The following is a 23,641-nucleotide window of genomic DNA, read 5'->3' as shown; positions in this document are numbered from 1 at the left end:
CAAAGACCAAGTAGAGCTTTACCATGCCTCTGCTGGAGTTCAGACTCCATGGGAAAGGCTCTGGAATGGACTTAGAATTCCAAGCTGGGTCAGCTGGAGATGCCCAGAGAGATCCTGATGCTGGGGACCAGAGAGGGCCAAACAGGACCCAGGCCACCCAGGAGTCAGCAACGGGGCTAGACTAGAGGGCAGGATTCTTGTCCCTGCCCTCCACGACTACACTGTAGCCCATTACTGGGCTAGGGAGACATGTCCTGCCACCCCCATGATGTTTCTGTCCCTAGAGAATTCTAAGCACCCATGGGACATGCAACATAACGCAAATGCAAAGGGTTTTCTTTTTTTTTTTAATTTTTTATTTATTTATGATAGTCACAGAGAGAGAGAGAGAGAGAGAGGCAGAGACATAGGCAGAGGGAAAAGCAGGCTCCATGCACCGGGAGCCCGACGTGGGACTCGATCCCGGGTCTCCAGGATCGCGCCCTGGGCCAAAGGCAGGCGCTAAACTGCTGCGCCACCCAGAGATCCCTGCAAAGGGTTTTCGAACTCCTTCAACAACCACAGGGTTGATTCTTCCTCTTCATCTCCATAATCCCTACCCCAATCCTTCCCAGCTTCACACCCTGCACTACAATATGGGCAATCGGTCACTGATTTGATGAGTATCTTTCCAGGTGCTTTGTTTTTTCTATGAAATTACATATATTTGTGTGTCTGTGTTCAGATTAAAATGTAACCTTTTTAAGGTATTTTTTAATATTTTAGCTATTTTTAGGTATTTCTTAGGTTTTTTTTATTCCTTAGGTTCTTAATTTTTTAATATGAGGTCATATTGCACATTGTACTCTGAAACTTGCATTTTGTTTTCAGGTGTAGAACATAATGTTTTGATATTTGCAAATCTCGAAACTTGCTTTTCACTTAACACTCTTAAAGGGCTCTTTCTACATCAGACACACAAAACCACACAATGCTTCTTCCTTTGCTGCCTTCTTTTTTGCACTGTGGTTTATTTAGCCAGTGCTCTGGTGATGGACATTCAAGCTATTTCTAGTTTTTCTTTCTTCTTTTTTAAAGATATTTTTTAAGTCACCTCTACACCCAACATGGGGCTTGAACTCCCAACCCTAAGATCAAGAGTCTCCTGCTTTACTGACTGAGCCAGCCAGGTACCCCTATAATGACATTCTTAAACAGATCTTCTTGAGCCCACATCAGAGGATCTCTCTGGGGCAGATTCCTAGATGTAGACTGCATGTTTTCATCTCCTCCTTCCAACTTGGGGCAACTGCAGGGTCTCATCTTTCATCTTGAAGCAGCTTACTAGTATATTTTCCGTACTAAGGGCAGTTTCCTCTCAGGAAGAATCCTAGGGCCAGCTATTAGCATCATGTCCTATGCCCCACTGCACGGCTGTGAACCAGACAGTCTTCATCTCTCTGTATCATCCTCCCTCCTCCCATCTCATCTAAGTTGCTATATCTTTTTTTTTTTTTTAAGATTTTATTTATTTATTCATGAGAGACACAGAGAGAGAGAGACAGGCAGAGACAGAGGCAGAGGGAGAAGCAGGCTCCATACAGGGTGCCCAATGTGGGACTCGATCTCAGGACCAGGGAATCACGCCCTGAGCCAAAGGCAGCTGCTCAACTGCTAAGCCACCCAGGCATCCCTATGTTGCTATATATATATGCAGGTCCACCTCCAGACCTTTCTTAAACTCTCTGGACCATTCCACCCCATGGGCTCCCAAAATTGCTTGTTTTTACCTTGACTATCTTGCGTATACTTCAGGACTTGTTTCCTGAAACGGGCCAAAATCCCTTGAAGGTAGGATCTAGGCCTGGAACTCCCTGCCCTAAGATAAAGCCTTGCTTATATAGGTGCTTGCTAAGTTCATGCTATTTCTAATAAAACCAGACTACCTCCAGCATGGTATGAATTGATCAGTAAACACATGGAAGGGTCTTTGTAAGACTGCCAGATGAGATTTTTTTTTAAGACTTTTATTTACACATTATATATATATATATATATATATATATATAGAGAGAGAGAGAGAGAGAGAGAGAGAGAGAGAGGCAGAGACACAGGCAGAGGGAGAAGCAGGCTCCATGCAGGGAGCCCGACATGGGACTCGATCCCGGGTCTCCAGGATCAGGCCCTGGGCTGAAGGCAGCGCTAAACCACTGAGCCACTGGGGCTGCCCCAAATGAGGGGAGATTTGCTTCAATTTATCAGAAACCCTGGGGAGGGCAGCCCGGGTGACTCAGCGGTTTAGCACTGCCTTCAGGCTAGGGCATGATCCTGGAGACCCCGGATGGAGTCCCATGTCAGGCTCCCTGCATGGAGCCTGCTTCTCCCTCTGCCTGTGTCTCTTCCTCTCTCTCTGTGTCTCTCATAAATAAATAAAATCTTAAAACAAAACAAAACCCTGGGGAAAAGCAAAAGGGTTTTGCTTACATTGTTCAGCTTGACTTGGAGCCAGTGCTTTTGGTTCTTGATGGTTCTTGGACTGAGTCAGACCCCTCAACTCCACTCGGGGCGTCTCACACTTTGATGAGTGTCTGGTCAAGCCGGCCCGTGACTTGGCCGGAGGTACTGCCTGCTGCCAGTTTCTGGGGAAGTGTTTAGAGGCCCCAGGGATCTTCTTTGCCTTCTGCCATCTGTGGCCACTGGGCTGGGTCTGAGAGTCTGAGAAGAGACAGGTGGCCTGGCTGGCACATCATCCAGACATCTCCTAGGGCTGGTCAGTACCATCTCTAAATCAGCTGGCAAAGACTCCAGAGGGGTGCTTCTCCCAGGCATGCATTTGTAGCACCACAGAAAGTGGCAAGATTGGATCTTGCCAGGGCAGTGTCTTAAGCCACAGATGCAGCCCTGGGCAGCTTTCCTATCCATCCCAAACCCCACCTACAGCCCCTGCCTGGAGCTTGGGAGGCAGAGCTGCTGGATTTGTCCTCTCATGAATGCCAAATTATGTGCTTTGCACAGGACTTGGCACAGGGTAGGCAGGCAGGAAATATTTACTGAATGACCAACAGAATGAATTTCTACAGAAACACGATGCTCCATTTCTATAAACATACATATTGTAGAGAACTTCTCATTTTCAGGTAAAATCTTGGAACAAATTATAACAACTCTAACTTTTCCTGCTCTCTCTTGAACCCACTTAATCAAACTTTTGTGCCTGCCACTTTATTGACATGGCTCTTATCAATATCACCCATGACCTCAGCATGGCTGAAACTAATATCAGTTGTTAGTCTATATCTCACCTTACACTCCTTGGTAGCTTTGGACATACTGCTTCTCTCCCTTCTGAAACTCTGTTACCTTGGTTTTCAGGACATTCGTATCTCTCTGGATATCACTGCTTTCTTTTTACTTTTTTCCTCCCAATTAAAAAAAATTACTATTATTTTTGAAGATTTTATTTTCAAGTAATCTCTACACCCAATGTGGGGCTCAAATTCACAATCCTGAGGTCAAGAATTGCATGTTTACTAATGAGCCCACCAGGCGCCCCTCCCCCATTGTTTAATTGTCATAAAATATACATAATATAAATTTTACTATCTTAATCATTTTTTAAGATTTTATTTATTTTATTCATCACACACACACACACACACACACACACACGCACACACAGAGGCAGAGACACAGGCAGAGGGAGAAGCAGGCTCCATGCAAGAAGCCCAATGTGGGACTCAATCTCACATCTCCAGGATCAGGCCCTCGGCTGAAGGTGACACTAAACCGCTAAGCCACCTTGGCTGCCCTATCTTAATCATTTTTTTAAAAATATTTTATTTATTTGTTTGACAGAGAGACAGAGAGCACAAGCAGAGGGAGCAGCAGGCAGAGGAAGAAGCAGAAGCAGGCTCCTCACTAAGCAAGGAGCCTGAAGCAGGGATGGATCCTAGGATGCCAGGACCATGGCCCCAACCAAAGGCAGATGCTTAACCAACTGAGCCACCCAGGTGCCCCATCATAATCATTTTAAAGTGTACAGTTCAGTGATATTACTGTTGGGCAACTATCACCACCATTCATCCCTGAAACTCTTTCATCTTGCAAAACTGAAACTGTACCAATTAAACAATGAGTCCCCAGGTCCCCTCTCAACCTTAGCCCCTGGCAAACACCAGAAACTTCTTTCTGTATCTATGAATTTCACTGTGCTAGACATCTACAGTATTTGTCTTTTTGTGACTGGCTTATCTCACTCAGCACTAGGACCTAAAGGCTCATCCATGGTATAGAATGTGTCAGAGTTTCCTTCCTTTTTAAGGCTGAATAATATTCCATTAGATGTCTATACTGAATTTTGCTTACCTATTCATCTATCAGTGGCACTTGGGTGGCTTCCACATTTTAGCTACTGAGAATAATGCTGCTATGAACACAAGTATACAAATATCTCTTCAAGACCTTGTTTTCAATTCTTTTGAGTATATATCCAGAAATGGAATTGCTAGATCATATGGTAATTCTATTTTTAGTTTTCTCAGGAATGGTCATATTGTTTTCCACAGTAGCAGTACTATTTTATATTCTCATTGACAGAGCACAAGGGTTTTAATTTCTCCACATCCTTGTCAACACGTGTTATTTTCTGTTTATTTAAGATAGTAGCCATCTTAGGGTGCCTGACTAATTCAGTTTGTATAGCATGTGACTCCTGATTTCAGGCCGTGAATTACAACTCCACGTTGGGTGTGTAACCTACTTAAAATAAAATAAAATAGGGATCCCTGGGTGGCGCAGCGGTTTGGCGCCTGCCTTTGGCCCAGGGCACGGTCCTGGAGACCCGGGATCGAGTCCCACGTCGAGCTCCCGGTGCATGGAGCCTGCTTCTCCCTCTGCCTGTGTCTCTGCCTCTCTCTCTCCTCTCTGTGTATTCTCATGAATAAATAAATAAAGTCTTTAAAAAAAAAATAAAATAAAATAAAATAAAAGGGGGCACCTAGGTGGCTCAGTCAATTAAGCAGCTGCCTTCTGCCCAGGTCATCATCTCATGGTCCTGGATTGAGTCCTGCATGGGGCTCTGCTCTCAGTGGAAAGTCTACTTCTCCCTTTTTCTCTCCCTTTCCCCCACCACCCTCAGCTCCCGCTTGATCTCTCTCTCTCAAATAAATAATAAATAAAATCCTTTTTAAAAAGATTTTATTTATTTATTCATGAGAGACACAGAGAGAGACAGACATAGGCAGAGACAAAGACAGAGGGAGCAGTGGCCTTCCTGAACGGAGCCAAATATGGGACTCGATCCCCAGACCTGGGATCACACCCTGAACTGAGGGCAGATGCTCAACTGCTGAGCCACCCAGGTGTTTCAATAAAGAAAATATTTTTATTTTTATTTTATTTTTTTTTAAATGTTTTTAATTATTTATTTATGATAGTCACACACAGAGAGAGAGAGGCAGAGACAAGGCAGAGACATAGGCAGAGGGAGAAGCAGGCTCCATGCACCGGGAGCCCGACGTGGGACTCGATCCCGGGTCTCCAGGATCGCGCCCTGGGCCAAAGGCAGGCGCCAAACCGCTGCGCCACCCAGGGATCCCGAAAATATTTTTAAAATAAAATAAAATAGGGCAGCCCCGGTGGCGCAGCGGTTTAGCACTGCCTGCAGCCCAGGGTGTGATCCTAGAGACCCGGGATCAAGTCCTACGTCGGTCTCCCTGCAATGGGTCCTGCTTCTTCCTCTGCCTGTCTCTGCCTCTCCCTTGCTGTGTCTCTCATGAATAAATAAAAAAATAAAATATTTAAAAATAATAAAATAAAATAAAATAAAATAAAATAAAATAAAATAAAATAAAATAGGGGTGCCTGGGGGGCTCAGTCAGTTAAGCATCTGACTCTCGACTTTGGCTCAGGTCATGATCTCTCAGGGTCATGAGATTGAGCCCCTGGAAGGGCTTTGCACTCAGCATGGAGTCTGCTTGAGATTCTCTCTCTCTCTCCCTCTGCCCCTCCCCTCTTTCCCACCCCCTCCAATAAGTAAATAAATAAACAAACAAACAAATAAATAAATAAATTTTAAAATAAATAAAATAAAAATATTTGAAAGTAGCCATCCTATTGGATGTGAGGTGGTACCTCACTACAGCTTTGGTCTGCATTTCCCTAATGATTAGCAATGCTGAGCATCTTTTCATGTGCTTATTGGCCATTTGTATCTCTTCTTTGGAGAAATGTTTGAATACTTCCTTTTTAACAATATCTTGCTGATTCCTCTGCATCTTCTAGACCTCTTAACCTTGCAGGGACCAAGGGCACTGTCCTTGGACCTTTTCTCTTTCTACACTCACTTCCTTAGTGATCTCAGCCTTACAGCTTTATTTTTTTTAATTTTTTTTAATTTTTAAAAAAGATTTTATTTATTTATTCACAAGAGACAGAGACAGAGAGAGAGAGGCAGAGACACAGGCAGAGGGAGAAGCAGGCTCCATGCAGGGAGCCTGACATGGGACTCGATCCTGGGTGTCCAGGATCACGCCCTGGGCCGAAGGCAGGCGCTAAACTGCTGAGCCACCCAGGCATCCCCTTTTTAATTTTTTAAAGATTTTATTTATTTATTCATGAGAGACACAGAGAGAGACAGACATAGGCAGAGACAAAGACAGAGGGAGAAGCAGGCTCCCTGCAGGGAATCCAATGTGGGACTCAATCCTGGGACTCCAGGATCATGCCCTGATCTCACCCTCCTAACCTGTCTTACAGCTTCAGCCTTTCTGTTTTTATTCTGTCCGCCATCTGGCAGAAAAGTAACCTGTAAAAAAGTAACCTGTAAAAGCCAAAGGCAGATAGATGCTTAACCACTGAGCCACCCAGCATCCCATCAAACAGCCTCATAGCTTTAAAAACCAGCCACCTGCTGACATCTCTGAAAAGATATCTTCAGCCCAAAACATGCACCTGGGCTGAGGCTGTCGTCTCTAGCTGCCTACAAGAAGGCTGCATTTGGACATCTAGTAGATATCTTAAGCTTGCCACATGTAACCCCGAGTTCCTTATTTTCCAAATCTATTCCTTTAACAGTCTCTGCATCTCTGTTAATGGCAATTCTGTTTTTCCATTGGTTCAAGACAAACCTTTTGTTGTCATCCTTGACTTCTTGTTTTCTCACATCCCATCAACAAAAGTCAGAGCTATCTTTATAATATATATGGAATTTTAAAAAAAGATTTTATTTATTTATTCATGACAGACATACACACACAGAGGGAGAGAGAGAGAGAGAGAGAGAGAGAGAGGCAGAGACACAGACACAGGCAGAGGGAGAAGCAGGCTCCATGCAGGGAGCCCGACGTGGGACTCGATCCTCGGTCTCCAGGATCCGGCCCTGGGCTGAAGGCGGCACTAAACCGCTGAGCCACCCAGGCTGCCCAATATATACGGAATTTGATCACTTCCACTGCTACCACTCTAGTGAATGTTAACATAATCTCTCACTTGGTTTATTACAGTGACCTCCTAACCTGTCTTACAGCTTCAGCCTTTCTGCTTTTATTCTATCCTCCATCTGGCAGAAAAGTAACCTGTAAAATCCAGTGTCAGATCATTTCACTTCTTTGCTCAAAACCATCTTTATTATGCCTAGCAAAAGCCAGATTCCTAACATTGCCCTATATAATCTCTTCCTTATAGTTTTATATAAGCACATTCCTGCCTCAGGACCTTTGCATTTGCTCTCTGTGGAGACAGTGGTTCTTTTTACTTTGTACCATGGATTCTTTTGGCAATCTGTGCTGCCTGTGGATTCCTTCTGAGTCTAATATCTTTAAATCCATAAAATAAGTTTCACAAATTGTTTTTTTTCATAAATTGTAAAGAAAACAATTATATGGAAATTCAACTCTCAAAATATTTTTAAAATGTGTAATACAATAATATATGTGTTTCTTATTAATTCACTAAATTATAAGAGCTAGCAGCATAATTATAAAGTAGTGATAACTGTAATGATATTTTAAGATATTTGCAACAACCATAATGTGATATGAAAATATCTGTGATTTCTACTAGCAATAGTGTCACAGGTGCTGCTACTATCACTGTGATTTGCTATCTGCATTCATAACTGAAGAACATGCTAAATGTTAATTAGTGAAAATAAAGATATAATTTTTCCTCCATCTAAAGTCAAGACCCCTTGAATCTCTATCCACAAATCTCTGGAAGGGGCTGTCTGTGGACTCCATGTCAAGAACCTCTGGCTTAGAATGCTCTTCTCCCATAAGTCCTCACAGCTCATTTCTTCACCTCCTTTTTTTCAGAAGCCACCTTCTCAGACAGCTCTTCCTGAGGACTGTATTTAAATTTCATGACCACATTCCCTTTCCTACTTAATTTTTTCTGAATAGCACTTACTTTCAAATATAATATTTTACTTTAAAAAAATTCATCTCTCTTTCCCCTAGAAAGTGCATTCCATGAGAGTAGGCATTTTTGTCTGGCATTTTTGTGCTGTGTCCTCGGTCCCTAGAATGGTGTGTGATATACAGGAGCCACTCAACAAATATTTGTTGAAATATTTGAAAAAAGGTGAATGATTCTGTCTCCAAGAAGTTTATGTTTCTTCTCATTTTTTTTCCTGTAGTAAGTTAATGATTTGTGAGACTTTTACTAAAGATTAAGGAGTTATAATTAGCTCCATTGCTATGATTCTGTTAACATTTTCAAGGTTAAACTTAAACAGTAGCAGAGAGCAGTGGGAATCCAAGGATTCTAATGGAACTCCCAGTCCTAAACAAGAAGTGCCTTCCAAGGACTCCTTAGGGGACCTGGGTCTCACCCAAATTCAAGGAACCTCCTTAGAGGCAAAGTGCTACCCATAAAATTTTTTCTTGCTATTATAGCAATCAGGCCCCTATCCTCAATCAAACCAATAATGCTAATACTTTTTATTTCTGGCAGGGTGGTAAAAAGGAAAACACATAGTCTTGGGGTTGTCTGGACTAGGTTCCAATTCTGCTATCACTTGCTAGCTTGTCTGACTACTGGTAATTCACTAAACCTTTCTGAACAGGTAAAATGGGATTTTTGTGAGGATGAAATGGGATGACTTGCATACTGCACAGCACAGAGCAGGTACTCTATAAGTGGTCGTCTTGTCTCTCTTCCATCTCTCTAGGACATTTTGTAACTACCTGCCAAGGTTCACAGGATCCTGACAGCTGGAAGTAGGAGCCTGTCCAGTCTTTTGGTGCATGTAAGCCCCTTGCCACTAGACCCAATCAGAGAGGTTTCTTTAGACTGTGCCATTGTAAATTGGTGCCTCCATTCCCACTTTAGGTGTGTGCTTGAGACTGCCATCTGGACCTTGACCTTGAAGTCCACCATGTATGACAGTTTCTTTCTGCACTTCTTTTTTGCCCTAACTGGGAGATCTTGTATATGTCCTCATGGAGGGCAAGACAGAAATCATTGTCCTCCAGTTTTTCAGTGTTAAGAACTTTCAGGGAGCCATTCACCTTTTCAAAACTTAAGCACCAGGGCAAGTGCTAATGTGCACCTTGCACTCTGAGCCAGGCCCTGCTTTACACATATAAGCATGTATACACACATACCCCTTCAGGAACCCTCTAGCCATCCTGTTCTGCAGAAGAAGAGATGGAGAGATGAATGCGCTTGCTCAGATCAAGTACCTTCTCAACTGAGAACCCAAGAGTAGAATCCAGGTATTTAACCATTTTGTTACATGCAAACAGCCTGTGACATGTTTTCTGGCACTGAGTTTGGGCTTGAGAAAATCCTAACAACTGACCACGCAGAGCTAGAGTCAGGTCTAACCAGAAGGTGGTACCCCAGTTCCTCAATCTTGCTAGATAAGCCTCCCCAGACTTTGTGAATGAAGGCCAAGGAAGAAGAGGTTGCAGTGACTCCCCTTGAGCTCATATTTCTTTCTTGTTGCAAAAAGTGCTTATTTCTGCATTCATCATCTCCCTCTTTGTTGTGTAGACAATCTACCCTGTCAGAGGATTTGTGCTGTTATTATGAGTTTGTTTATTATTAGATTTATTTCTCCTATAAGCAAATGTGTTCACAACATTCCATCGGGGGATCTTTTTAATTGTCACATAAATGTCATCTCACTTAAATGGAGTATTTATCTTTACATACACGGGTAGTGGGGAGGGGAAGGAAAGAAAGAATAAACAACTTTAAGTCTTGGAGAGGAACAGGTCTCCGTTCACAACTCACCCATGTGTCTTCAAAGCCAAAGGTGAGTTGAAAAAATTATTGGATTATCTTTGAGGGGCAGCCAAAAGGGAGAGGGAAAGAAAAGTTGGCAACGATGCTTTTGGGGATGTTGACCCAGGCTCCCAAGTCTCTCTACCAAACCCAGCCTGAGACCAGACCTCCTCCTCCTCCTCAGCTGGGAGCATCCGGAGAAGGCTGCAGCTTGCCCCCCACACCTCCTCATCCAGGAGGCCAGCCCAGCTCCTTCCTCGAGAGAAGGTGAGCGCGGCGGGCGCAGCGGGTTGGGTGGGTGTGGCCCGCGGCTCCGGGAACCGACCCAAGGCCCCGCCACCGCCCGCGAGCCGCCCGACAGCCCGCCTGCCTGGCGAGCGCAAGCGCTTCTTCCAGAAACTGCGAGGATCCGAGCGCACTGTTTGTGCACCACAAGGTCAAGTCGGGAAGTGGAGCCGGAGGAGGAGGGGCGAGGAGGCGAAGGGTGGGGAGAGGGGCGCCCCGCTTCCTCGCCAAGTGCCAGCCCTTGGAAGTTGCCACCTCGGTTTTTAACCCTTTAGGGGTAATGGGAAGGTCGAGGTGGGGAGAGGAAGGGGACACCGCGGGGCAAACTCCTACAGGGACAGGGACAGGGACAGGGACGAGCAGCTACCCACCCACCCACCCATCACTGCGTTCCCCACCCCCCGGAAATGCGGGGCAGAGCTGGGAGCCTGGAGGCACCCGGGCGGGGGAGGGGGCCACGAACCCGAGAGGGACCCTCTCCACGGACCGCCCTCCTTCTTTGAGGTCGCCCACAATTTCAAGTTTCCCCCGCCCGGGATGTTAGTTTCCATCTGCTGTGGGTGGGGGAGGAGGGCCGCGCCCCCTCCCCCAGACTCGTGCGCGCGCCCCTCCCCTCCGCTCCTGCCAGCACTTTCGGCTCACTTCTGGCGCTGCAAAGCGCCGCGCGATCTATTCGATTCGCATTTTTAAACTAGCGATTCGGGAGCAGGGCCTAGGGCGAGGGTCTTCCAGCCTTGGAGCCCCGGGAGGCGGGGTGCTCAGTGCAAACCTCGTTCCCTCCGCGAGTGTCGCCTTCAGGCTGTTATTTGCAAAGAAACGTCTTTTTGACGCAGGGAGAAATGGCAAATTTTAAGTACGTCATTAATATGGCGCCAAAAGATTTTTTTAAGTATAAGCTTGCTTTTTTTTTTTTTTAAGGTTGCGGGGGGCGCCGCCCGGGTCTGGGGCGCGAAGGGGGCGGAGTGTGAGCAGAAAGTGTGAGTGAGAGAGTGGAGGGGCGGGGTATATGTGTGAGTGTGTGAAGTGTGAGCAGACCTGATGGGACTTGCACGGGCGCAGCCGCCGCTCGGGCCCGGCCCTGGGGACAGGGCGGGCTGGGGGCGCCCCAGAGCCCATGGGGAGTCTGGGCCCGAGGTGCAGGCAGACGGGCAGACCCGCAGAGCACCCTCCCCCCGAGGCCTGCAACGCTACCTGGACCCGCTGCCGGAGCCAAACAACTGGGCGGGGGTGGGGCGGGCGACGGGGGGTGTCAGGAGTGGAGATCCGAGTGAATAAGAAAAAAGTGGCTACTCCCCCTCCCTCGCTCCTCCCGCCCGCCCCCACCCCACCCCCACCCCAACACATTTTTTTTTTTTCTAAAGAGATCACAAGGAAGTCTTGGTTTAAAAAGAAACAGAAACATACACAGGGGGATTGGTGAATGGTGCCGACCGCGGCCATCGCAGTTGGAGGCTTTTTTTGGGGGGGGCGGTGAGTAGCGTCCATGGAGTTACTTTGCGCCCATTTCTAGCGGCAAGGGCTTAGGTCCAGCGGGCTGGCCGTCCCCAGCAGGGGTGCGGGGCCGGGGACGCCACGGGCCCGGCCGCCTCCCTCGCCGCGACCCCGGATGGATGCGCGCCCCCCGCCCGCCCGCGCCGGCCCCAGGAGCTCCGGGTTTCGGGAGCATCCTTCCCGCGCCGGCCCCCGCCGCGGCGCGTAGTCCAGGGCAGCGCCCCTCGGAAGGGCACCGCGGAGGAAGGTAAGATCCAGCCCCCAGCGATGGGCCCTGCGCATCTCCACGGCGTTATTTTGTGTTTTTGCAACAGATCTGCCAGCGCTCCTCGCTCCCTCGCTCTCGCTCGCTCTCTCTCTCTCTTGCTCGCTCGCTCCCTCTCTCTCCTGCTGGCTGCCTGTTCTAGGAAGCCAGGGCGCGGAGGGGGGGGGATGCACAGCACAGGGGAGAGAGATTGCGCATGTTGGTCAGTCCTGTGTTAAAGAGTACATTGCGGGGAGGCTGAGAGGGGCGCATGCAACAACAACTTTTGGAAGGGTGAGCTTGGCGACCTTCTTTATTAATGACTGCGGCAAAGCGCCCCCGGGCCGGTGAGGGGGCGCGGGCGGGCGGGGGCGCGCCTGGGCTGCAACTTGCCCCGCGGACTCCCGGCCGCGCGGAGGGGCTGCGGCGGGAGACAGCAGTGGTGGGGAGGTCGTTCTGCCGGGTACGGGGGTTCGGAGGACCTGGAGCTATCTGCCCTCCTGTCGCCCTGAGTTTCATTTTGTTGATACGCAGCACGTCCGGCCGCCGAACCGGGCTGAGCCGGTGCACATGACTCCGCGCTGGGCTCACGTGCAGCGGGTCCGGTCCCAGACACCTTCCGGGGGCCACCGCCTCCGCCCTGTCGCCCCCTCTCTGGGCTGGGTGCACGCGGGCGCTGCACGCGGGGGCAGCATGCTCAGCTCTCGGGCGCGGAGGCTCTGCACAAATTAAACACAGTGTTTTGGAGGGGCGGGGGACACCCTTTCCAGGTGAGTGTGCCGGGTGTGCAGCTCCGGCGTACGGGGCGGGGGCTGGGGTCGGGGGCGGCCCCCCCCCCTGCGGGGCTGCGCGGGAGTCCGGCGGGGGAGAAGCGCCGGGAGAGTGGAAATGTACCGGCTGTGGCCGGAGCGGCGGGTGCGCGCCCGCGGGGCGACGGCAGGGGGCGTGGCCCTTGTTTACCTTCTCCCAACTCTGCCGGTTCGCGTCCCGCTTCGGGGACGGTACTGCAGTCCCCTGTCCTCCGCCTCCGTCCCTGCGCCCTGGGTGGTACCGGGAAGATGTAGGCAAGTGGTAGTGCCAGCCTGGGACATACACACCTGACCCTCAAATAAGTGACATTGCAGCCCCAGCCCCCACCGAGCACCGCTGCAGTCCTTCTCCCGGATCCCCAGCCGCGCCCCGCCCCCGGCAGTGGCATCTTCCCGGCCTCACCTCCTTCCTCCTTCTTTCCCTCCCTCCTTCCCACCCACTCGCCTGCGCCTGCGGAGCGGCTCCCTCCCGCTTCCTCCCCGCCTGGGTGCAGACTTGTGGCTCCCTCCGGTCCTTCCCGCCTATCCCTGGGCCTGAGACACTCTTCTCCAGGCCGAGGGATGAGAGGGGGTCAGCTTGGCGATTCGTAGCCGTTACATCAGAAGACGGGGATGTCTGCGAGACGGGCAGGAAGGCTTGGCGGTGGCTTCCAGAGGCCCAGGACACCCCCCGCACACCCGGTCTCCCGCCCCACGCAGCTGCCCACTTCACTTCCCCGGAGGCCCAGTTCCTCTACCCGCCTCACCCAAGCGCCCCCCCCCCCGCCCTCGGCGTCTAGCCCGCCGCCCGGGCCGCACCGCGTCTTGCCCTTCCTTCGCCGGGGCCGGAGCCCCCCGCGGCCACCTCCGGCTCCTCCTCCCGGCTCCCGCGGTCGGAATCACGCCGGCGCGCCTCCAGCCTGCGCTCCCGCCGACCGCCTCCAGGGGCAGGCTGGAGGCGCGCCACCCCCTCCCAGTCCTCTCAGCCTCCGCCGCGGGCTGGGACGGTTTTTTTTTTTTTTTTTTTTCTTTTTTTTTTCTTTTTGTAACCACCTTGGCTGCGGGTCTCGTGTCCGGGGCTGGTGGGGGCGGGAGGGGCCGTGTTTCCCTTTGCCCCGAGCCAAGGGCGCGCTGCGCCCGTCGACTCTGGTCTCTGCGGATTTCCAAACCTTGCTCGCGCGCTTAGCACCTCTCGCTCATCCACTGCGGGCACAAAGTTTTTACCCAGGGGCCGAGTTTGCAGGGGGTCGTCGGGAGGCTTCGCGTCTGCGCTCGGGAGCGGCGGAGAGGGCACGACTGGCCTGCCGCCCTGCCTTTGTTGGAAGGGGGAGGAGCCCCGAGCTTTGAGCCCTGACTAGCCGACAGGACGTCCCCTTAACATTTTATGTTTGCAAACTGAATCAGGGGCCCAGGTGGTGGTATGGCCGCCTGGCCCCTCCTCCCGCAGTGGCATTAACTCCCTCCCTTCACTGGTAGTATTCCCAGTAGGACATTTGGCAAAAGGGCCGTGCAAGGAGCTGCCAACCGGGCCTGGCCCTGTTTCCTGGGTTCCCAGGGTGCTGGCTTCTCCCCTACCCTGACTTCCTCTCTCACCTTCGGGCCCCAAGCGAACGCACCATCCCTCCAGTCTTTTCTTCCTCAGGCGGGTTGGGACTTGCAGAGCGATATAACAAGCAGAGAAGAAAAATAACAACAGAATAACTGTAAGGGGAAGGAATGACTAATAAAGCCGACCCAGGCAGGGAGGATGGCTTTCATGTTTAAGAGATGCTATTTGCTTTTTAGGTCACAGGCTGCAAAACAGGCTTTGATCCGAAGTGGGCGAATAATTTATTGAGAAAGTTTGCATGGTTGGGGGGGGGGGGAAGGGGGTGTTTGATCTGGAGTCCTCTCAGTTGTCCCAAGTGCTGTTTGTTGGGTGTTGTTTGGAGTGGAAAAGCATTTGGTTCTACAGCAAGTCCCTCGAAAAGGGAAGTCCTCACCCCAGGCAGCAGGACTGCAGTGGATGTTGGTTTTGAAACTGTTTGGCCAAAGGTCTCTCCAGCACTTTTGGAGATGAAGTGTTTAAGGACAGAGTTGTTTGGACTTGGGATGCAGCAAATGTTTTCAGAACATTTCCCATCCAGCATGCTTCTCCTTTGGTTAAATTGCATGGCTAAATGGCCAGTAACACTAATTCAAGAGAGCTTCCTCTTGGCGTTTATTGACACCTGACGTGGGACTGCTGGTCCCAGCCCCCAAGGTGCACCCCAGAGTCCTGAGGGTAGACCTTTGACACTGACTACCACATCTTTGAGGTGCAGTGGGGTAGGGTGGGGGGATGGGTAGAGTGTTCTGGTTAACTGGAGTTCCAAGTAATGGGGAGGTAGTTGTCTTATATCCAATACCGGATTCAGTGACTTCCAAATTCTTCACGACTCATCCAGCATACTCTTTTGCAGACTTCACAGTTAGTTCTGCCCTAAAGTGTTTGAGAGGAAAGGCCAGGATTGTGAGGAGGGGGGACCCCTGGCCTGCTTTGTCCTCCGTCCACATAGGACCCTGTGTGTGTGTGTGTGTGTGTGTGTGTGTGTGTGTGTGTGTGTGTGTCTCACAGTTTAGGAACCCAGGAAGGTTCTCAGATAACCCATAGGAATCTGGAGTACCCCAGCCACACTCTGGGGTTATAGGCCTGTGCATGGTAGCCCAGTGGGGGGCAGGGTACACCACCTAGAGTCAGATAGCCTGGGTTTGAATGCTAGCTATGCATTCGCCAGCTGTGACAGTTGCTTTGTGCCTTACTTTATTCATTTGCAAGTGGGGTTAATAGCAGTACCTTGCCATGATGGGTAGCTGGATTAAGCAACATATTGCATAAAGGTTAAACCCAAAACTAGGCATGTGGTAAGCATGTGATTAGTATTGGCGATTTCTATTATTATTAATGATGTGGAGGGGGCCCAAATGCAGCTTTGACCTTTGATCTCTCCCCTTTAGGCTAGGCCAGAGAGCCAGCTCCCTTCTCTGAAGAAGGGATTGGAAGGACCCTGCAGTTGCCAATGGTCAGCCTTCTCTGGGAGCGAGCGGAGTGAGCTTTGCCCTCTTCTGAGGTGGAGGGTAGGGTGAGAAGGTGCCAAAGGACAAAATAGACAAAGCACCTTTCATTCTTCCAGGACCCCCTAGGTATGTTCCCAGAACTGGGTTTAGGGGGCTGGGGTATGTTCCAGGGGAGCTGGGACACTTGGAATTGCAGGTGGGCAACGATGAGTGTCGGAGGAGGGCTTAGGCGCCCTGTGCCTGGAGAAGCAAGTTTGAGGATCTGTGTGTACAAAATCATTTTTGTAAATGCAATTACCGTCCCCGGGAAGGCATTAAAGTTAATGAGAGATAGGAAAGAGTGGGGCTCTGACCCCCGCTTAAAGCGGTTTAAGAGCGTGCAGCTCTTGTTTTCTGAATGTCTGGCCTTCCCGACACAAGGAGGCTCTGAGGACAGGTTTTCCAGCCGAAATATCATTAAATTGTATTAGCATCTTATTACACACACGCCTAAGCGGTCTGCCTCAGACAGGGAGAGTTTTTGTTTCTCTTTGAAAGATTGTGTCTGGAATGGTAAATTGCCTGCTTGAAAGCTGTTCCCCCCACCTCCTTTTTTTAAGGAGGAAGACGAAGTCCTGCTGTGTGTGGTGGCGGGCAGGGCAGGCCTGGTGGCCCCCAGAGAGGAGAGGCCGGAGGCCAGGTTGGGATGTTTTAACTGCCCAGGGAGCGGCTGCGCTAGCAGACCTGAAAGGCCCACTGTTCCCAGGGTCAGCTGGAAGAGCGTTAATGGAAGCCCAGGGTGTTTATTTGAGTTTATTTGCGGAGAGGTCTTTAAAGGGGGCTGGCATTGGGCATTGGTGTTTCAAGTCTAGACCCAAGGCCCCCACTAAGACCAATGGCTAGTGCTGCCAAGAAAACATCTGCCACCAAATTGCTGCCCTATTACTGAGTTGACATTGATCATTAGCCAGGAGCCCAACCAAATAAAGCCTCCTGGAAAATGTGTGAGGTTAAGATGGGGAAAGCAGGCTGTGAAAACAGGACGAAATGTTGGCCTGGGGTGTTTGTTCCTGCAAGCTGCAGGCAGGCCAGCTGGGCTGTGCGCTCCCCACACTTCTCCAGGGAGGGGACAAGAACATACTCGGCACTCCCTGTATATCAAGCCCCTATTGTGTGCTGGGCATGACATGATGGGGCCTTGGGGCTCCAGCCGAGATCCAGACAGATGCACTCCTTACTGTCCTCTCCAAAGGAGAAAGACATTCAACAAGTAGATCTATAGACGGTAATTGCGGTGGATGCTCTGAAGATGTTGAATAACGGTGTTGTGGGCTTTCTTTAGATAAGGTAACTGGCATAGACTTCCTTGACATTTAAGCTGAAATGTGAAAGATAAAAAGTCAGACATGCACAGACTACACAGAACCTTCCAGGCAGAGAGCACACCCTGTGCACAGGTCCTGAAGCATGGAATATTTGACTTATTTCAGGAGATGAAAGGAGACCAGTGTAGCTAGAAAGTGGTGAGGAAGGGTATAGTGGTCCGTGTGAACTGGTTGAGGTGGGGAGGGGCCAGATCATGTAGGATATTGTGGCCAAGAGGTTGATTTTTGTCCTTTGATCAGCAGGAAGCCTTTGAAAGATTTTAGAGAGGGGTATGACATGATCTGATTTATGTTTTTTTAAAGGTCATTCTGGCTGCTGTGTGGATTCTAGATGGTGGGAGCTGGGAGATGAATGGGAAATCCAGGCTAGAGATGGGACTGGTTTGGGCCAGGGTGGTAGCAGTAGGGACACAGGGAACCGCGATGGCTTCACTGTACATTTTGGAGGGAGAGTCCACTGGATTTGCCACAGGTTGGCTTTGGGGCAGAAATTGCACAGAAAGGCTGTGGGCTGCTTCTCTAAAGGAACTCTAGGACACCCACGCACCCAGAGGAGAGCTTCTTCTCTCTGCCTCCATGCTGGGGATGGTGTGGGAGGTGCAAAGGGAAGGAAGGGGGGTGTCTTTCTTTCCTAGACTCTCTTTTACAGGGAGTGCCTCAGAAGCACTCCTGTCCCCCCTCCCCCAAGTAAGTGCCTTATGACACTGGGGTGGTCTCCCAGAGGAAACCTTGCTTTGGGAGAGATTGAAGGGATCGGGGGGGAAAGAGAAAACCAGAGGTCAAGAGAGAAAACCAGAGGTCAAGACCCAGTTGTCCCACCAGTACCCACCAACCCAACCTGGATTTCTGCTTTGGTGAAGGAGTCCTCCGAGTCTCCTAGCTCAGTTGGAAGGAAGCAGTTCAAGGGACAAAGGGCTGTTCCATAGGAGAGCCCAGGCCTCATTTGGAGCTTTCTTAGCCACCACCAGCGGAGGCTTACCTGCGGCGAGAAGGCCTTTGGAACAGACTTGGTTCAAAGGAAAGAAGCTTCACTCACAAAACAGTAGCTTCCCTCTAAAGCCTAGTTATTATTCCAATTAAGCCACATGAAATCTGCTCCCTTAATAACAGCCTACCCAGGAGAACTCTGGAGTGTTTCCACAGAGGGCAGGTTGGACAGGGAGCCGGCTGAGGGTGGGGTGCAGGTCTGCACACTGACAGGTCTCTTGGGACAGGGCCCTAGGCAGCAGGAAACCGCATTACCAGAAGGGCATTAGCAGTCAAGGAGTCCTGTTCCTGGCGGCCTTACCTACTGTACAGGAGCCCCTTGTAGGTGCTGGTGGGAGGTCTCCTCACCTCGCCCAAGATTATCATGGTATGACTAGCACCCGTAAGGAGAGCCAGCCACTGTGCATAGGGCTTTATGCTGCTTGCGTTTATTCTCACCAGCTGATGTGTTTAGTTGGCCCTCTCAAAGTGTTTTAAAAATTCTGAATCAGTTGCCAACATTGGAAGTTCAGGAGACTTCTGTAAAAATCCAGATCAAATTCTTGTCCTGTGGAGGTATATCTTTTCCAAGGTCCCTGGTCTTTTGCGAGGTAGAGCTAGGATTTGAACTCAACACCCCTGAATCCAGAGCTCCTGCTTTTCTCCTTTGGGAGATGCTGGCTTGGAGGTACCCTCTTTGTTGGAATTGGAGACACGTGGGATCCATGGGCAGGATTGCAGGAAAAAACAAGTGGCTGTGTTTATAGCACTTGTCTTCCTTCTCCTCTGTCTGCCACCTGTGAGAGTGCTGGGCTGGTAAGATGCAGGCCAGCGTCAGGGCCCTGTCATAGTCCTCTTTGTCACGCTCAGACCCTGGGGAAAGCAAGGATGCCAGCTGTGGGTGCCAGAGCGCTATTGCCCCATTCCGTCCATGACCTGGGCCACAGGGCTGCTCGTACTCTGCTGCACAGAGCCAGAGTAGTCTAAAGATCAAGGGCATATGTTCCTGAGCCAGATACACTTCTTACAAGCCCTGCGATCTCAGGCAAGTCACTTAACTTCTGTATTTCCTTTTCTTCATCTGCAAAAGGGAAGCAGCCATCATGCCCACTGGCAAAGAAGGGCTGTTCTGGGGGCTCCCTGAGATCCCTGTGTACTAGGGCATCCCCCTTCTGCCACAATGAGTGTTTAGCAATTGAACTTCCTGGCACCCGTGCAACTGGTGTCCTCAGGGTTCCACCTGCCCCTTTGGAGCTGGCTGCGAGCAGCCCGGGTGACTCTGCCATCCTGATCCTGCTGTTAGGGGACCCTGGAGTGGGGAGGAGCTCTTGGCTGAAGTCAGGTCTGAGTGAGGCAGGAGGGTCCTGGTTTGCTCAGAGGTCGGGATAGTCACGCCCCACCTTAGAGAGCTAATGTTCTCTTGTCTCTGCAGGGCCACAGGAAGATAAAGGGAAACCCAGGGCTTGGCACCAACAGGCTTGGAGTGGGTGGCAGTGGCAGGCGGCCCATGTGAGCCCAAGCAGAGATGGGGAACCTGGTTGGCCTGCAGCTGGGCTGGGCAGTGGGACTTTCTCTTTGCTGACACTGGCTCTTTGCCCTTTGTCACGGGCAGTGAGGCAGCCCAGGTTCCAGACTAACAGGGACGAGGTAGAAAATGCTTCAGGTCCCAAATCCCAGATCTGTTCTCACACTGGGACTCTGCCACTGTGAGAGCCGAGGCAGCTGAACAAGCCACTTGGAGTATGCTTCCCCTCCAAGAGGAGACCGAAGCAGGCGCTGCCACCCCAGACTGTATGATCCAAGGAAATACCGGGTGGGAGAGCCCTCCCCACAGGCAAGAGCTCACAGGACACAAAGGCAGCTCAGCGTGGGCTCAGGGATAAGACCATGTGGATTCAAAGCCCAGTTCAGACAGTGACTAGCCGGACAAAGTCCTGCACGTCGCTAGTAAGGGAAGCCAATAGCTCACAACTTCCAAGGTTGTTAGGAACATGAGCTGAGCCAGTGTTGGCAGCAGAAGGAGCTCAGTGTGGAGAGCTCCCTTTCTTACCTTGAAATTGAAACTATAAAATACTATAGTTAAGATAAAGTTGGTTTGTAGTCGTATTTGGAGAAGGACATTACAGGAGGGAGGGCAGCCCAGCCTAGGGCCAGTCACCCTGGGCCTGGTGCGTCTCAGGGTCCCAGCTTAGAGCCTCCCTGTCCTTACTCGTTTTCCACACTCCTCTGCCCACCACCCTCAGGATGTGCCTTCAGTGCTGTCTGAGCTGGCTGGTCTCTAAACTCAGATGGCACAGTCCCTCTGGAAGAATCAATCTTGCTTCCCCTTTCTGGCCCACTCCCAAGGCTCCCGTGGGTGGGTAGGGAGAGAGTGTGAGGCTGGCTGGGGAGAAGGTTAGGGCAATGCCTTGTTCTCATTCTTCCATTGCACCAGGGTGAGTATGGGGAGGTAGATTATTGGACAATTTTTTTCTGAGAGACTCAGGATTTCCCAAGCCTCCCAGTAGTATAATGGGGCCTGCCTTTTGTTGCAGATGGAAGAGAAGAGGCGAAAATACTCCATCAGCAGCGACAACTCTGACACCACTGACAGTAAGGCCTTCCATTTGGGGTTCCTACAGGGAAAACATTTGAATAATTCTCAGGCCCACAGGCCCGGATGGGGGGAGGCTGACCCATGGTCTCAATGTTGATGAAAGCATAAATCAGGCCAGGCCATTATGCTCCTAAGATGGTCCCCACACTTCCGTGGTCTCCAGAGCCTTGCTGTCTTCTTTACCCCCTAGGTCTCAATCCCATGTGTTTTGTCTGGTTGGAAAAGATCATATCCCCTTTGGGTCTTTGCATTTGCTGCTCCAGGCTGCAAGAAACACATCCCTCTCTCTCTGGCCCTTATTTTAAATCAGGGTCCTATAGAAATTCTCTACACAAGAGACAGAAAAACTATTAAGTTTTTTTATAATTACCTGATGGAAATATCATTTCCTAATTAGCCGGAAACTCCTTGATAAGAGGGGTCATGTCTAACTCATCGCTGTGTCCCCAACTAAATCAGGTATATAATAGATGTTCAGTAAATGTTTGTCAGAGGCAATAGAATCTCAGAGGTAGACTTGTAAATGGGCCAGGTGAGGAAGCCGGACATCTTCTGAGGGTCGCAGGGATTGTGGAGGAGAAAAGGGTTTAAGGAGCCTCTTCTCAAATTTGGGGGGAGATAAGGGAGGTGATAAGGAGATAAGGTGAGAGCTTTTCTCATACAGCTCTTCCCAGATGCCCCAGGAACCTGGGCCTGTGTGAGCTGGTTGGGTAAGGAATTCCATTCTGCCCTACCTGTGGAGGCAAGGTACACTGCCAAGAGGATCCCACCTAGCACTGCATCCTGTGGGGAGCCCACACTGCCAGGGAGGCTGGGCCTGGAGCCTGCAGCTCTGCACCTCAGTTTGTTCACACAGGTGGTGAGCAGCTGGGATCTGGGAAATCTCCAAGGCTGCTTGGAGCTCTTAGAGTCCCATAGCTGCCCCCTCAGCCCCCAAGAGTCTGAGGACAGATGCACCAAGACGGCCTGCCATTCCCAGCCCCTTCCCTACCTCCGGGTCTCATTTCACTGTCCTTTGGGGTCTGTGTGCTCAGCTTGGCTCTGGTGTCTAACCTGGCCATCCCTTCCTCCCTGTGGCAGGAGATCACAGCATCCGGCCCTCTGTGGCCGCAACCGCACTGGCTGTGGCTTGTCTCGGTAGAGCCAAGAGGAACTGCATCCTCTGCTACTAACTTCGCTGCAGGCAGAGGAACCCCTGAGGGTCAGGCACCCGCAAGAGCAGGTGTCTGGGCAGCTGCAGCAGAGCTGCGCCAGGCTGCGGCATTCTCCCTTCCCTCCAGCCCCTGCCAACCCCCCGCCAGCATGCCTACCCGGGGCTGCTGCTCCTTGGACCCACAGGTAGAGGCTGCAGTCCTATAGTCCAGCAAGGGCCTCAGAGTCCAGCAATACTAGCTAATGTTCCTTGAGGCTGCACTCGGTGCTGGGGACTCCGCTAAGCCTTTACATCACTTAATTCTCACAACTTTTTGCCCCCAGAGGGGTTAAGTCATTTGCCTGGGGAGACAAGCTAGTAAATGGGTTTATCTTATTTTACTTTTAAAATCTTTATTTTTTTTAGATTTTATTTATTTATTTATTTATTTATTTATTTATTTTTATTTACTTATTCATGAGAGACACAGAGAGAGGGAGAGGCAGGCTCCACGCAGGGAGCCCAACGTTGGACTTCATCCCAGGTCTCCAGGATCACACTCTGGGCTGAAGGTGGTGCTAAACCGCTGAGCCATCCGGGCTGCCCAAATGGGTTTATTTTAGAGCAGCATTCTTGCCACTGGCCTTTTGTGCCTCTGTATATTCACTGGGCATCGTCCCAGAGTATCTCCACTTGGGGCAGGAATAAGCGTGGCCACAGAAGGCCTTCTTCACCAAGGAAGAAGCAGGGGACCAGAGAGGGCAAGGGACTTGTCGAAGGTCACATAGTAAGTGGATCCTGAGTCCTGGTCACTGCCGTTTTATCTCCTAAGCCCCTATGCTTGGTGAGTGGAGGAAGGTACTCCTGTCCGCACTGATCCCTGGAGAGGTCCATAGTAGGGACAGGCGCTCGCAGAGGTTTCCACCTTTTAAACATTCGAACCAGAGCCTGCCTTACAGGTTTCTTGTCCTTGGAGGTGGATGGGTGGATGGGTGGGTGGGTGGGTGGTGTTCCTGGCCTTCTAGGGGCCCCTCATGGGCTGTGTTCTCTCTGCAGGTCACGCTACATCTGCATCAAGATGCTCCAAACTGCCCAGCAGCACCAAGTCGGGCTGGCCCCGGCAGAACGAAAAAAAGCCCTCAGAGGTGGGTAGTGACAAGTGTCTGGGAAAAGCTGAAGCCGTGGTGGGGAAGCCACAGGAGTGGAGCCCTGTGGAGACCAAGGGAGTACGCCCTGCAGGTGTCTGGGGGTGAGCATTCCTGGCAGAGGGCACAGGTGTGGCTAAGTGAGACGAATGGGAGGAGGGGGTGTGGATGCCAGTTCCCCCAGCCGTGTAGGTTGTTGTAAAGATGTTCCAGTTGGGCTACACGAGAGGAGCAGCCTTTCAAGGATTGTAAGCGGGGTAATAACAGAGCCTGACGTTTTAATAAAAGGAGGATTTAAAGAAGTGGCCCTGGCCGCCTTGAGGAGAAGGGACCATGCTGGCAAGGGCCCGAGCAGGGAGGACTCCTGCGGTTGTCCAGGGGAGAA

General features: G+C 50.6%; 2 protein-coding genes across 10 annotated transcripts in view; one reads left to right on the top strand and one right to left on the bottom strand.

The window, feature by feature from the left end:
* Nucleotides 1-10,554: 10,554 nt before the first annotated feature.
* The window catches only part of JADE2 (jade family PHD finger 2), a 51,749-nt gene continuing 38,662 nt past the window's right edge, over nucleotides 10,555-23,641 (top strand). Inside the window, exons 1-4 of one of the 6 annotated variants that reach the window (XM_055301867.1) lie at nucleotides 10,555-10,645; nucleotides 15,994-16,179; nucleotides 20,918-20,975; nucleotides 23,168-23,256. In XM_055301867.1, the coding sequence (XP_055157842.1) occupies nucleotides 20,918-20,975; nucleotides 23,168-23,256 (147 nt within the window). In that variant the 5' untranslated portion in view covers nucleotides 10,555-10,645; nucleotides 15,994-16,179. Of the gene's footprint in view, nucleotides 10,646-11,883; nucleotides 12,233-12,440; nucleotides 12,524-15,993; nucleotides 16,180-20,917; nucleotides 20,976-23,167; nucleotides 23,361-23,641 lie in introns of those variants that run through there. The other 5 variants (XM_055301866.1, XM_055301869.1, XM_055301868.1 and 2 more) reach the window with 5 other exon arrangements.
* Nucleotides 12,389-14,815, bottom strand: LOC129494786 (uncharacterized). Of its 4 annotated transcripts, none has more exons than XM_055301873.1 (3): nucleotides 14,611-14,815; nucleotides 13,190-13,269; nucleotides 12,389-12,948 (listed from the first exon to the last, which is right to left on the bottom strand). In XM_055301873.1, the coding sequence occupies exons 1-3, from the start codon at nucleotides 14,634-14,636 to the stop codon at nucleotides 12,389-12,391; spliced, it is 666 nt and encodes a 221-aa protein (XP_055157848.1). In that variant the 5' UTR covers nucleotides 14,637-14,815. The 4 variants fall into 4 exon arrangements, 2 of the variants coding, with proteins under 2 accessions (XP_055157848.1, XP_055157847.1); XR_008661402.1 differs by lacking the exon at nucleotides 14,611-14,815 and adding an exon at nucleotides 13,837-14,027 and having other exon boundaries at nucleotides 12,525-12,948; XR_008661401.1 differs by lacking the exon at nucleotides 14,611-14,815 and adding an exon at nucleotides 13,837-14,023 and having other exon boundaries at nucleotides 12,525-12,948; nucleotides 13,190-13,311.

The sequence above is a fragment of the Nyctereutes procyonoides genome, unplaced genomic scaffold (assembly GCF_905146905.1).
Source record: "Nyctereutes procyonoides isolate TBG_1078 unplaced genomic scaffold, NYPRO_anot_genome, whole genome shotgun sequence".
In the NCBI taxonomy this organism is placed as follows: Eukaryota; Metazoa; Chordata; class Mammalia; order Carnivora; family Canidae; genus Nyctereutes; species Nyctereutes procyonoides.
This window is presented reverse-complemented; position numbering and strand designations above follow the sequence as displayed.